This window comes from Pelophylax lessonae (assembly GCF_965119305.1).
Source record: "Pelophylax lessonae genome assembly, chromosome: 1".
Classification (NCBI taxonomy): Eukaryota; Metazoa; Chordata; class Amphibia; order Anura; family Ranidae; genus Pelophylax; species Pelophylax lessonae.
Genome location: NC_138768.1, coordinates 328088502 through 328101250, shown reverse-complemented (window position 1 = coordinate 328101250; position 12749 = coordinate 328088502). Strand labels below are relative to the sequence as shown.

General features: G+C 46.2%; 1 protein-coding gene across 1 annotated transcript in view; it reads right to left on the bottom strand.

Moving 5' to 3' along the window:
* ACIN1 (apoptotic chromatin condensation inducer 1) overlaps nucleotides 1–12749 on the bottom strand; it is a 219613-nt gene that overhangs the window by 32335 nt on the left and 174529 nt on the right. Inside the window, exons 9-11 of the mRNA XM_082244819.1 lie at nucleotides 2807–2927; nucleotides 1968–2235; nucleotides 1234–1385 (exon numbers count right to left, since the gene is read on the bottom strand). Of these exons, the coding sequence (XP_082100945.1) occupies nucleotides 1234–1385; nucleotides 1968–2235; nucleotides 2807–2927 (541 nt within the window). The remainder of the gene's footprint in view (nucleotides 1–1233; nucleotides 1386–1967; nucleotides 2236–2806; nucleotides 2928–12749) is intronic.

Sequence of the window (12749 nt, the reverse complement as noted above, 5' to 3'; positions counted from 1 at the left end):
TTAAGGCCTTAGACCTCCACCAGCTACTGTGAAAAAAAATTAGAGCTGCCATTTCCAACTCATTTAAAGGTTTTGGAGCTGTGATCCAGAATCTGGCTTCCCTACCTAGGAAGCAGAATAAGTTCAGGCTTCACACTCATTCCAGATCCGTAAATCATTACACAGATAAGATCAGGATAAGGACAACTGTTTAAAAACTTGCAATTTTGAAAGCCAATGCAAAGACAGCTACTATATTTCTATCATAAGTTGTCCTAAATTTTAAAAGCTATTGATGTGGGGAAAAAAAAAACTGTGAAAGAGGCACACTATACATGTCACACAGCCGTGTACCTTAAATCTTCACACTCCTGAAGACCTAAGCTGCCTAATGAATCTCCAGCATGCAACACACTTTAGGAGTGCTGGGTGCCTCTTTTTTTTTTACAGTGTGCCATGGTTACACCTGCCAGGAGCTATATCACTACAGGATACAGGGGTGACATAGCAACTGGTGGGTAAAGCCACAGAGCAGTGGGGGGGACCAAGCATTCAAAACTCTTGGAAGGATGTCAGATGCTGAAAATTCTTTAGCCAGATAAGTGTTGAGGAGAATCAAGATTCAAAAGCACAGGTGGCAAAAGTGTATACCTCTTTCAGCCCCGGTTCACACTGATGCGATGCGGGAAGGCAGCGAATCCGCAGCCTGTTCCCGCATCGCAAACGCACCCGGGCAGTTCACACTGCCATATGCGATACGCTGGGGTTGTCAATGTAATCTTAACGACACCCCCAGTTTGATCGCATATCGCAGTGCGATCTTGCAGATCGCACAATTGTGAACCACTGTGCGATCCGATCCTGATGCGGCTGCAAAAAAGGGTCCTGTGCGTGTTTGCTGCGGGTGCAGTGCGAATTTAGCCATACAAAGTGTATGGCTAAACTCACACCGCACAGCCGATCGCATGTAATGAAGGAGCAGTGCGCTCCGACATTACATGCGAACGCCGCAGCCGCACAAATGTGAACCGGCTCTCACAGGGCTTTTTGCAACACAATTGGTTTTAAGAGGAAAACTTCACCAAATACAAAAGCTTACGATTCCAGTGGAAAGCTTTATTAAACAGTTATAAACTAGTACAGAAGAAAGAAAAAAGAAAAAAAAAAGAAAAACCCAATAGGCTAAGGAAAGAAATTGAAATATATAAAAGGAAACCAACGATTAATCAGAGGAATGATGAAGTGTCCTGGTACCCCGTGTGTCTCTCCCACGTGGCTCAGGAATGGCCAGCCGATACCCTTCCACTTATTTTGGATTTGGTTTTGTCGTGTGTTTTTTGGTGGGTGAGATGGGAAGTGGTGAACGGTGAGGAGGGTGGGTGAGTGATGGGGCTGCCTTAAATTCACTTTTCATTTGCTTTCAAAAGTCACTTTTGCTAAGAGTTCAACGATGCAGGAACTTTTTTTTTTTTTTTTTTGAAATAGCAAAGACCCATGTAAATTGCAGAGGGTCAGTAAATAAGCAGCTTGACACAAGCCTCCGGTCTGCAGGATGGATGAACCGTACAACAACTCTTTACTCCAGTAAATCATACAAAGTCCTTTATACAGTTCTGGGTATAACTTTACTTTTTCTTGCTTTGTGGTTAGGATTTCTGTTGAAAACTTGAGACCTAGGTCATGCACTCTTCAGAGATCAGAAAACATTTGGTTTATAGTTTTTAATCATGTCCACTTGAATGTTTTAAATTTTTCACAGTTCAATAACCTATGCAGCAATATGGAGAGCCACAAATCTTCCATTATTTGTACGTTTTATAGATGCAGCAAATAACGTATCAGCTGAATATATATCCTCCAGATAAGTCATGATTAGCAAGTCATTTTAGGAAACAACGTTCTCTTCAAGAAATCACACACCCCCAATGTTTGCCATCTTAGTTCCAAGCTCTTAAGTGGTGCAGAGCAGTCCTTTTGTCAACCAACTCAGTTACAGCATAAGTATTCCCAAATATACACATACTTCATAAAGAAAGTCTTTTGTTTCAAATGAGAGTCTTTGTGCTTGATGTGACAAAGTACCACTGAGTTTCTGTTGTTGGAAGAACTGCAGAAAGAAACCGGTAGCTCACCCAGCCCTCCTTTCTTTACACTCATGGTAGCGTCTGTTCGGCACTCTCGGGGCTGCCCGGGTAAAGCTGGGCTCTGACTGGATATTGATGTGCCTGGAAGTCCAGCAGGGTTTTGGTGGAAGCGCTGGGGCGATGGGACAGGTGTCTTTACGAAGGAAGGAACGGCACACACACTTATACAGTCTTCGCTGGTGGACAAGGGAGGTGGGAGAGAGCAGGGAGCACCTTTAAACACCATCTCCCCCCTCCCTCTAACAACCCCATATTGTGAGACCTCACTTTATAGATTCCCATCCACCCACCCACAATGAAAAGTAGCATGTAACTATTAGCATTAGGTTTAAGGTGATCACAAGGCATATTGCTTAGGATGAGTGGGGGGCCTAGCTAAAGGTTTAATGTGTTCTCTATACAAACTCTCCATACTGAAGAGGTGTCCGTTACCCCTTATCTCACAATGAACAGGTTTCATGTCTTGGGCCTCACACCCCATTTATGCCTTGTAGGATATTTTGTAAGTTGAAGGAAGTATAGCTGTTAAACATTACCCTGTCAAAGACATATTGGGTAAATAAATTGCTATAAATTAGAAAGGAATGGGGTGAGAGATCCCACACATGTGCTCCCATTATGGTCTCATTATACTTCAATGTTAGGCCCCTGAAAGTCTGGCTGTGGTGCAAATTAACTCTTACCTCTTTCTTCTCATCTGTCTCGCAACTCTCCTCCTGATTTTCAGATTTTTCCGTTTCTTGGACCTCACCCTCCGCTTGATTTTCCACAACATCCATTATAGTATCCTCTCTCTCGGTTGCACTGCAAAATAGAGACAAGTTATCAAGAAACATACAGGGTCATCACAAGCGCATATGGCTTTATAGTGGCAATCCAGGCTCGAACTAAGCTTAAATTGGCTCTGTCCCCTTCTAACACCTATTTTAACTACCCTGTAAAAGGAAGACACTTATGCCCATAGAGCTCTGGTCAAGTCACGTCATCAGCTCGCAAGTGGCTGGCTTCAGGGAAGAGGGGATACAGCAGACAAAATTCCCCATTGCATGCCTTTGGGTAACATCGCCTAAGCATTACATCTGTTGTGGGCGCTCTCTCCTCCCCCCTGAAGCTGACCACTGGCACAATCATGTGACCGGACTGGAGCACCCCAAGATTAAATAAAGCAGCCCATAAATTATTCCATTTTCTTTTGAAAATCCCCCGATACCATCAACACAGTTAGGGCATGTTGGGCAAACATGAATATTGCTTGAGGCTATAGCAACCAGCAGTATGTGCATGTAAAACAATTTGACATGTGAAGCCAGCCATAGAAGACTTGAATCCTGGCTGGTTCAGCAGCAACCGGCTGAAATTCGAAACATGTATGGGCAGGCTGAATGTACCAAGTTGACTAATCGATCAACTTGGGTACAACCAGCCTACTAGATTTTACTTGTGATTACAGCTAGCGGCTGTTCTAGCCGCTAGCAATATTCACTGTGCTTCTTTGACACTCTGAGACACACTGACTCAACGGGAGGGATTCCCCTGTTAACACTGTGTTGATGGGGGAATCAAAGCAAATTTGATTTGTTTCAGGAAATACATTTTCTCTGTCTATGGCCGCCCTTAGTTGAACCCAAGAACAATCAGCCTGCCCTTAGCCCCCGTTCACATTGGGTCAATTTGACGTTATTGCTGCCAACATCCGAATCAGTGCAACACAGACTTTGCAGGGCAGCACCAAAAGAAGATCTGGCAACTTCGTGGGGTGATTTCAATAGACATTTGTGCATAAACCTGCACAGATGTCTCTCAAATCCCCACCTGCCCCCCACCGAAGTCGGACTGAAATGTTGGTTTGAAATAGTTTCAGACCCATATTCAGTGTGAACCTAGGCTGAGAGGGATTGAATCTCAGCCAGTCCCTGCTGATCCACTCAAATTGTGAACTATGTATGGGCACCTTAACCACTTGCCGACCGCCGCACGACTATTTACTACGGCGGTCAGCCCCTCACAGGCAAAGGGATGTAGGTCTACATCGCTAGCCTGTGAGGCCTTCTAGGGAGCGAGCGAGCGCTCCCGGACCGACCCCCCCCCCCCCGCGCACGTGTGTGTCTGGCGGACCCGATGTCCGCCGGGCACTCGCGATCGTCCGTGACACCGGAAGAAAGGCAGGCGGCTGATGTAAACAAAGCCGCCTGTCATTCTTCCCTGTGTAAGAATGGAGATCAGACAGTTCTACTATGTAGGACCGCTGATCTCTGTTCTTACACCAGTAGCCATGTCCAATCACAGTTAGAAGCAAGCCCTTAGGACACACTTAACCCCTCTCTCTCCAATACAGTTAACCCCTTCACTGCCAGTGTCATTTTTACAGTAACAGTGCATATGTATAGCACTGATTACTGCAGTAATGTCACTGGTAACCCCAAAAGTGTCAAAAATGTCAGTCAAGGGTCCGATCTGTCGGCCGCAATGTCGGAGTACTGCAAAAAAAAAAAAAAGACGCAGATCGCTGCCATGACTCGTAAAAAAAAAAAAAAAAAAAGACAAAAATCTTTCCCTTTGTTAGTAAACGCGATAACTTTTGCGCAAACCAATCAAAATATGCTTTTTGCTATTTTTTTTTTACCAAACATATGTAGCATAAAACAAATTGGCCGAAGATGTTAAAAAAAATTTGATTTTTACATTTTTTTTTGGGGAATTTCATATAAAAAAAAAATGTGAAAAATATTATTTTTGCAAAATTGACGCTCTTTATTTGTTTGCAGCGCATGATCAAAAAAAAATAAAAATAAAATTGCACAGGTGATCAAATACCACCAAAAGAAAGCGCTGTTTGTGGGGAAAAAAAGGACGTACATTTCCTTTAGGTACAGCGTCGCACGACCGTGCAATTGTCCGTTAAAATCACGCAGTGCCGAATCGCAAAATAGGCCCTGGTCAGGAAGGGGGTAAAATCTTCCGGGGCTTAAGTGGTAAAGTATATTAATCTTCCTTCTACGGAGTGGTTCGAATAGGTGTTAGACAGGTAGGAGCTATTTTAGGATTAGTCAGATCCTGGAATTTGGTTTTAATCTGCAAGGAGTCCAAAGATATCAATCACATGCATTTGGGCATTGCACAAAACAGGTCAACTTTAGGTTACCATAAGGTCCCTTTAGATCTATAAATAAAATACCAGCAACTTCAAACACCACCAATAAAGAGAATTACTGGAACCACAAGAAGTAAAAGAAAACCTGGATTAATGAATAATAATAATAATAATAAAAGAGCTTGCGGTCTGTCTCTTGCTTTAGCACTTTCTGGGCCATAGACCCCTAAAACAAACAACATACAGCTGCGGAAATTGGAAGTTCCTAATCATCATTTGTGTTCTTAGTGTGGGAATCAAAGTCCTGTGCCAAATAGTAAAGTGATCCTTTAAAACCGTGTACGGGGGAATAGTAGAAGGTGTAGAAAGTCCAGAAAGCAGGCCCCTAGCTGATCAGTAAGATAGTATGTCAGCACGCACACCCCATGCTGTACGTCCCTATACACGTATGAGAAGCGCCTCGCCCCCTCCCCTCCCATACCACCGAGTACGACACCGTCCAGGCGGCTAGCTCCGCGCTACCAGCCATCCCTGCACATCCAGCCGTACCGATCAACACACACTGCGGCACATCCATCCCCCCTCCTCTCCCAATCACATGGCCACCCAACAAAGGACACCTCTTCCACCCCCTCCGCCCGCCCTAACCCACCACACCGACGCTGCTCGTAAAAAAAAAAATAAAATAAAGCCCACCGAACCTGAACCGAATCCCCTTACCAGTCTTTGTTTTCTGATAACATTTCCCTGGCAGCCGGCTGAAAGGAAAAGGGGAGGGGGGAGGTGGGCGGAAAGGAGCCTGTGGAGGTCGAATGGAAAGGGAGATGAGGGAGAGGAAGACAAGGAACGGGAAGAAAGGGGGGGCAGAAAAGCAGATATGGATTAATGTGACCGCCTGGACTCCGCTCTGGTCTCCAACGAACAACGCCAACGGGCGTCCGGCAAAGGCGCACTACTCAAACACGCTCTGCGGCCATCTTGGTGATTACCCAGCAGCCCCGCGTACAGGGAGGAGGCGGAGACAGGGCGAAGGAGGGAGGTTACTCCCACAGGCAGCGGCACTGCTGGCCGAGTACGCCAGGCCATCCAATAACCTGCGCATGCCTGGAACAAACCTCCTCCCACTCTGTTCATGGGACCTTTTATCAACCTGACCCATGCAAAGTTCCAACCAGTCAGCTGTGCGCCCATTTACACACACTGCATTATGGCTCTTGTTACCCAGGTAAAACTATGGAAAGGGGATGCAATCTCTGGAGAAAGCAAAAACTCTGCACCCAATGTCCACACTGTGGAGATCCATTCTTTTTATCATGGGGACAGAAGGTCAGGGGAGATGCAACATTTTGAAGATCCACTGGAAAGGGAAAACCTCGAGATGAGGACTTTCACTAGCAACAGTGAAGATGTCTTTTAAAACCTATGAACACTAAATATATATCCTGCATTACAATATGATCTATGGTTAGAATGTAAATTCACACTTTCATTTCCACATTGTATTCATTCCTCACAAAACCTCCTGCTCTCTAGCTCCCTAAGCTTCTCCTCCCATGCTTGCCTCCAGGACTTCTACCGAGCCTCTCCCATCCTATGGAACTTCTTACCCCAATCTGTCCAACTATCTCCGACCCTGTTTGTTTTTAGACAATTGGGAGAAAAGACAAAAAAATAAAAGAGGGTGCACTGACCTAGTGCATCACCGCTAAAACCATTTATTAAAATATTAAAAAGTATACAGAATACTCACAAGGCAGGTGTGATAATATACACATCAACATCGCATAAACAATCTCTAAGGTAGCCAAGGTCCCATATGTAGCAAATAGGCATACAGAGTGTCGCATGGGGCTGCTGTGGCTGTAGCCCATATGGGACCTTGGCTACCTTAGAGATTGTTTATGCGATGTTGATGTGTATATTATCACACCTGCCTTGTGAATATTCTGTATACTTTTTAATATTTTAATAAATGGTTTTAGCGGCGATGCACTAGGTCGGTGCGCCCTCTTTTCTTTTTTTGTCTTTTCTCCCAGTTGGTTCTGGATACCCTTGATCCTGAGGGGGCAGCAAGACCATTGGTTTTTTTTACCATCTGAGTCTGAAGTGCACCTCTCTCTACTCCGTCAGATTCTACTTGAGCACAGGAGATTTGCTTTACTACTCGAATATATGTTTTTAGACAATCCCTGAAAACCTTCCTCTAAAGAAGCCTATACTGCCCCTACCCAACAACTGTACTTTTATTTTCTCCATCAGATCATCCCCCACAGTTATTAAATTTTTCCAACACCTGACCCTCCCTCCTAAGCTCTAACGAGCAAGGCCCTCTGATTCCTCCTGTATTAAATAGCGTTGCAACTGTACGGTCTGCCCTTATGTTGGCGCTATATAAATCCTGCATAATCATTTCATTTACTAGCCTAATCCCATTAGTCTGAACAATCTTTTAGTTGGTAAACGTAGGCCCCTTTCACATCGACAGACCAATCAGCTCCACTTGTCAGTTTTATTTTTAGGTGGACCCGATCAGACCATACATTGCTCTAAGGCAGTGTTTCTCAACTCTGGTCCTCATTGCACCCTAACAGGCCAGGTTTGCAAGAAAACTGAAATACATCCCAGGTGATATCATTTGCTGCTCAGTGATTGCAGCATTCTAGTCTGAATCTCCCCAAGGTAATACTTACAATCTGACCTGTTAGTGTGCCCCAAGGACAAGAGTTGAGAAACACTGCTCTAAGGAACAGCCGATGTCCACGAACATATGTCCGCTGACACCCAAACCGGTCAGCTACAAACAGACAGATAAGGATCGGATGACAGGCGGTCCATTTCCCCCTGACTGCCCCATAGATAACAGCAGGCTGTGTCTGTGTCCACTCTGCACAGCGCAGAGATACTCCACTGAGAAGGCGGGATCGCACAGACCTGTCATCCGCCTGCTCAGGGAAGAGATCCCCCACTGAACAGTCAAATCCGCTTGACAGAGTCCATTTCCTTTGTGAAGATCCCCACACATTTACTTCCTTGAATTCGGTGACACATACAGTGGATATAAAAAAAAAAAAGGTCTACACACCCCTGTTAAAATGTCAGGTTTCTGTAATGTAAAAACTGAGACAAAGGTAAATCAATTCAGAGCTTTTTCCACCTTTAGGGCCGGTTCAAACTGTAGTGATGCCAGACATCACGTGATTCACACTGCACTGCTGTGCAAGTCAGAAACGATGTCTGTGCGATGTAAATTTAGCCATACAGATTTTATGGCTGAATTTGCATCGCATTCGGACCAAACTTGTGCATGACCCTTTTTTTGGTCTGCACCAGAATAGGATCACATGGGTGTTCACAATGGCTGTCCGAATAGACAGTTCGTTCTGTGATATGCAAAATAATCTGGGGGGTGTTGTTAACTTTGTATTGACACTCCCAGTGGTTCGCAATATGGCAGTGTGAACTGCCTGTGAGTTGGGTGCGATGCGAGAACCCGCAGTGGAGTCGCAGGGTTTCCGCATCACACCAACGTAAACCAAGCCCTAATGTGACCTATAAACTGTACAACTCAATTGAATAACAAACTAAAATCTTTTGGGGTAGGAGAAAAAAAAATGGGATTTTTGACTTACCGTAAAATCCATTTCTCGGTTGTTCATTGACGGACACAGCACCTGATTCTTCTTAACCAATGGGTTATATTGCCCCCTAGGCAGGAAAAAGCTTGACTACGCCTATGGGCAGTCCCAGGGGGTATACACCCACTCTTAACTATAGGCACTCAGTTTTGTTACAAGCAGTGTTAGAAGAAAGTCAACTCCACAGAGGGGTGGGTGCTGTGTCCGTCAATCAACATCAGAGAAATGGATTTTACAGTAAGTCAAAAATCCCATTTTCTCTTTCGTTCATTGACAGACACAGCTCCTGATTCTTCCTAACCATTGGGATGTCGCAAAGCAGTGTTAAACATGAGGGGTGGGAAAAAAGCAGAAAAAAATTCCCAAGGCTAACCATAGCCAACTAGGTTACATGGAGTTCAACCAAAACTGGAGCTCACCTTAAAAAATATACACTCGAAATAGTACCAGGTCTTCTAAACCGCAGCCAGCAAAACCTTGCAGCCAAAAGAAGCATCCGCAGATGGCAACACATCCGCTTTAACATTTTTGTAAAAAAGTGCACAGACGACCAGGTGGCCATCTTGCAAACCTATGTCACTGATGAGGACGGAAAGCCCAGGAGACACTAAGCGCCCTAGTAGAGTGCTCCTTGACAGGGAAGGAGGAACCTGACCCCTTATGCAATAGGCCTGAACCACCGTCTGTCTGATCCATCTGGAAATGGTTGCAGAAGAAGCGGACAACCCTTTGTGAGCACAAATAGAGAGAGTCTGACTTCCTAAACAACGCCGTAGCTGCCTCGGACCTAATTGCCCGGACCACATCCAAGGCATGCAAGGTAATTTCCTTCGGATGTTTAGCTTGGGACACAGGGAAGGGAACACAATGTCTTCATTCAAATGACAGTCAGAGACCACCTTAGGAAGGAATTATGGACAGGGGCGAAGCACCACATTATCCTTGTGAATCACCATAAGGTGAACGGCAGAATAACGCCACGAGCTACGACACCCTGCGCGCAGAGGTGATAGTCACTAAAAAAGTCAATTTTCTGGGCCAGTGCAAGCAGAGAAACCTCCCGAATACTTTCAAAAGGAGGCTTCTGTAGAGCTGAAAGCACCACATTAGGAGACTCACACCACACAATGTACGTCTTCCACATACGATGGTAGATCTTCCTAGAAGTAGATTTTCTAGCTTTCAGCAGTGTAGGAATCACAGATTTCGGACAAACCTCCATCCTTTAGCTTCTGGCGTTCAACAGCCAAGCCGTCAAAGCCAGAAACTGTACAGCAGGATGGAGGATCGGTCCTTGGGACTGCAGATCCTCCCTGAGAGGAAGTCCCCAAGACCAGTGACGTCAGTCTGGACGGAATTCCTCCTCCTTTGATCCTGCACAGGAGTTGTGGCAGAAATAGGAGAGGGCTGGAACGAATCAGTCAGCCCACCTTAGAATGCCGGGTTCTTACTGAGCCGCCAGTACACTACTTGTGCCCCCTAGGTGATTGACATAGACCACGGCCATGGCATTGTCCAAATTAATTAGTACCGGACACCCCTGAAGACTATTTGTCCAATGAGCCAGACAAAGGCTGATTGCTTGGAGTTCCAGAAAATTAAATCGTCAGTCTACCAGAGTCCAGAACCCCTGAGCACATCTCCCCACCGGGACAGGTTGGCATCCGTGGTGACAACCGTCCAGTACAGGGGGAGAAAGGATTTTCCCTGCCGAAGTGCCAGAGAATATAGCCACCTCTAGAGAACGTGGATCCTTGTCCTATTTCACCAGAACTTTTTAGTAGAGATCATGTGTGGAACTGTGAAGACAGACCGCCTTGAGAGTGGACACGATCAGGCCCAGCACCAGCACACAAGCCCGGAGGGATGACTGTCTGCTGAATAACAGAAGCTGAATTGCCTTCTGCAATGTTTGAAGTTTCAGAGGAAAAAACACTCTGGATGAGGTCGAGTCCAGAGTCAGACCCAGATAGTCCAGTTTTTACGGACAGAACCAAAACAGACTCCTGAAGGTTCAGAATCCAACCAAACTCCCTCAGAGTTCTCAGAGCAATCTCCAATTGTCCATCAGAGCAGTTGGAGACTTCGCTCGCAGAAGATCGCCCAGGTACCCCAGTACCGCGATCCCCCGCTGACTCAAACAATGCGAGCACCGGGGCCAACACTTTTCTGAAGACCCGAGGAGCGAAGGCGAGACCGAAATCCATGCCACTAACCGATAATGCTCCTCGCCTAGGGCAAAATGGAGGAAGCGTTGGTGACCGGCACATATTAGAATGTGGAGGTAGGCATCCTTGATGTTGATAGAAGTGAGAAAATCCCCTGAGGTAGGGAAGCCACTACCATGCGAATGGACTCCATTCGGAACTTCTGTACCCGCACAAAGCAGTTTAGTGCCTCGAGTTCCAAAATTGGATGTACCTTGTACCTTCCTTGTACCTTCCTGGGAACTGTAAAGAGGGTTGAGTAAAACCCCTGAAAATGTTTCAAAGTTGGAACAGGGACAATCACCCTTAGAAGTAACAAGTCTTGCACTGTCCCAAAGAGACCCTGTAAGCGATCTGGGGACAAGTGCAGGTTGAAAGGGAAGAACCTTTCCAGAGGATAAGACCGAAACTCAATCTTGTAGCCGAATGACATTGAGTTCCCATTTGTCCTGTACCAGGGAGGTCCATGGATCCAGAACCCAGTGAAGATTTCCCCCCCCTCTACCCCAGATATAGATGAGGGCGCCCTTTCATGCAGAGGAAACCTTGTCTGCAGGTGTGGAAGAGCCAGCTCATGGCTTGCCAGACCAGGTCCTCTTGGAACCTCCGGTGGAGGCCCTAAAGGACTTCAATCCCTTGTCTTAAGACCCTGAGGGACAAAAAGGCCTCTTATGAGCCCAGAAGAATGGCTCGCATCTTCAACGGAGCTCCTTGCCCTGGGTAGCCTGTGGAGGAAGAGTGGAGTACTCTACCCCCCTGTGAGACCCTCAATGATGTCATCCAAGGAAGCTCCAAATAGGTGAAACCCTACAAAGGGGAGATCAGATAAGGCCTTCTTAGAAGTCTGGTCCGCAGACCAGCATTTCAGCCAGATAATACGCTGAAGGACCACTGCTGATACAGACAGCCTAGAAATCAAAGGAGCCGCATCCAAAGAGGCATTACAGATAAACTTTAGCTCCTAGACCAACTGATGTGCCAGCTCCGCAAAGGCAGGGGGAAGCTGTTTCCCCTCCAGGTCCTGGCGTAAAAGTTTAGCCAACTCGGTCAGTTTGTGACACCAGGGCAATAGTAAATACCGGCCTAAGTGCCAAACCAGCCACAGTGAACATATAGCGGGCCAGAGCCTACGCCCTCCTATCAGCTAGATCTCAAAAGGCCGGGGATGCCTCAACCAGAGTGAAGGTAGCTTTATTTAACTTGGAAACCAGCAGGTCCACTACAGGTGGGACCATCCACTTTTTAAGCAGGGAATCCTCATAAGGATACCGCATAGCGAAACGCTTAAGGACCACAAGAGTGCGTTTTGGACAACCTCACTGTAATGTGACAATGTTGTCAAAGTAAGCGGGAAAGGTGAACACCCTCGCCGCTTTGGAGGGCCTGTGGTTGCCAAAAGGTACCGGTGCCTCTGATGCAGCATCAGCTGCATCCTCCAGGTTTAGTTTCACGCACTGACACAATCAGTGCATCCACCAGCGCCTTTTCACGCGTGGCTAGAGGAGCAGAAGAATCATCCTCACTATCTGAGCACTCACGGTGCGTGGACGCAGACCCAGTAGGGTTGCCATATACTAAGCTCAAAAGGAAAACATACCAATCAGGGGAGGCCGCCAACTGCAATCCCGCAAAGGGGACGCCGACTAAAGGTCCTAGGAATGGACCGTCTACTGGACCTCGCAAAAAAACAAGG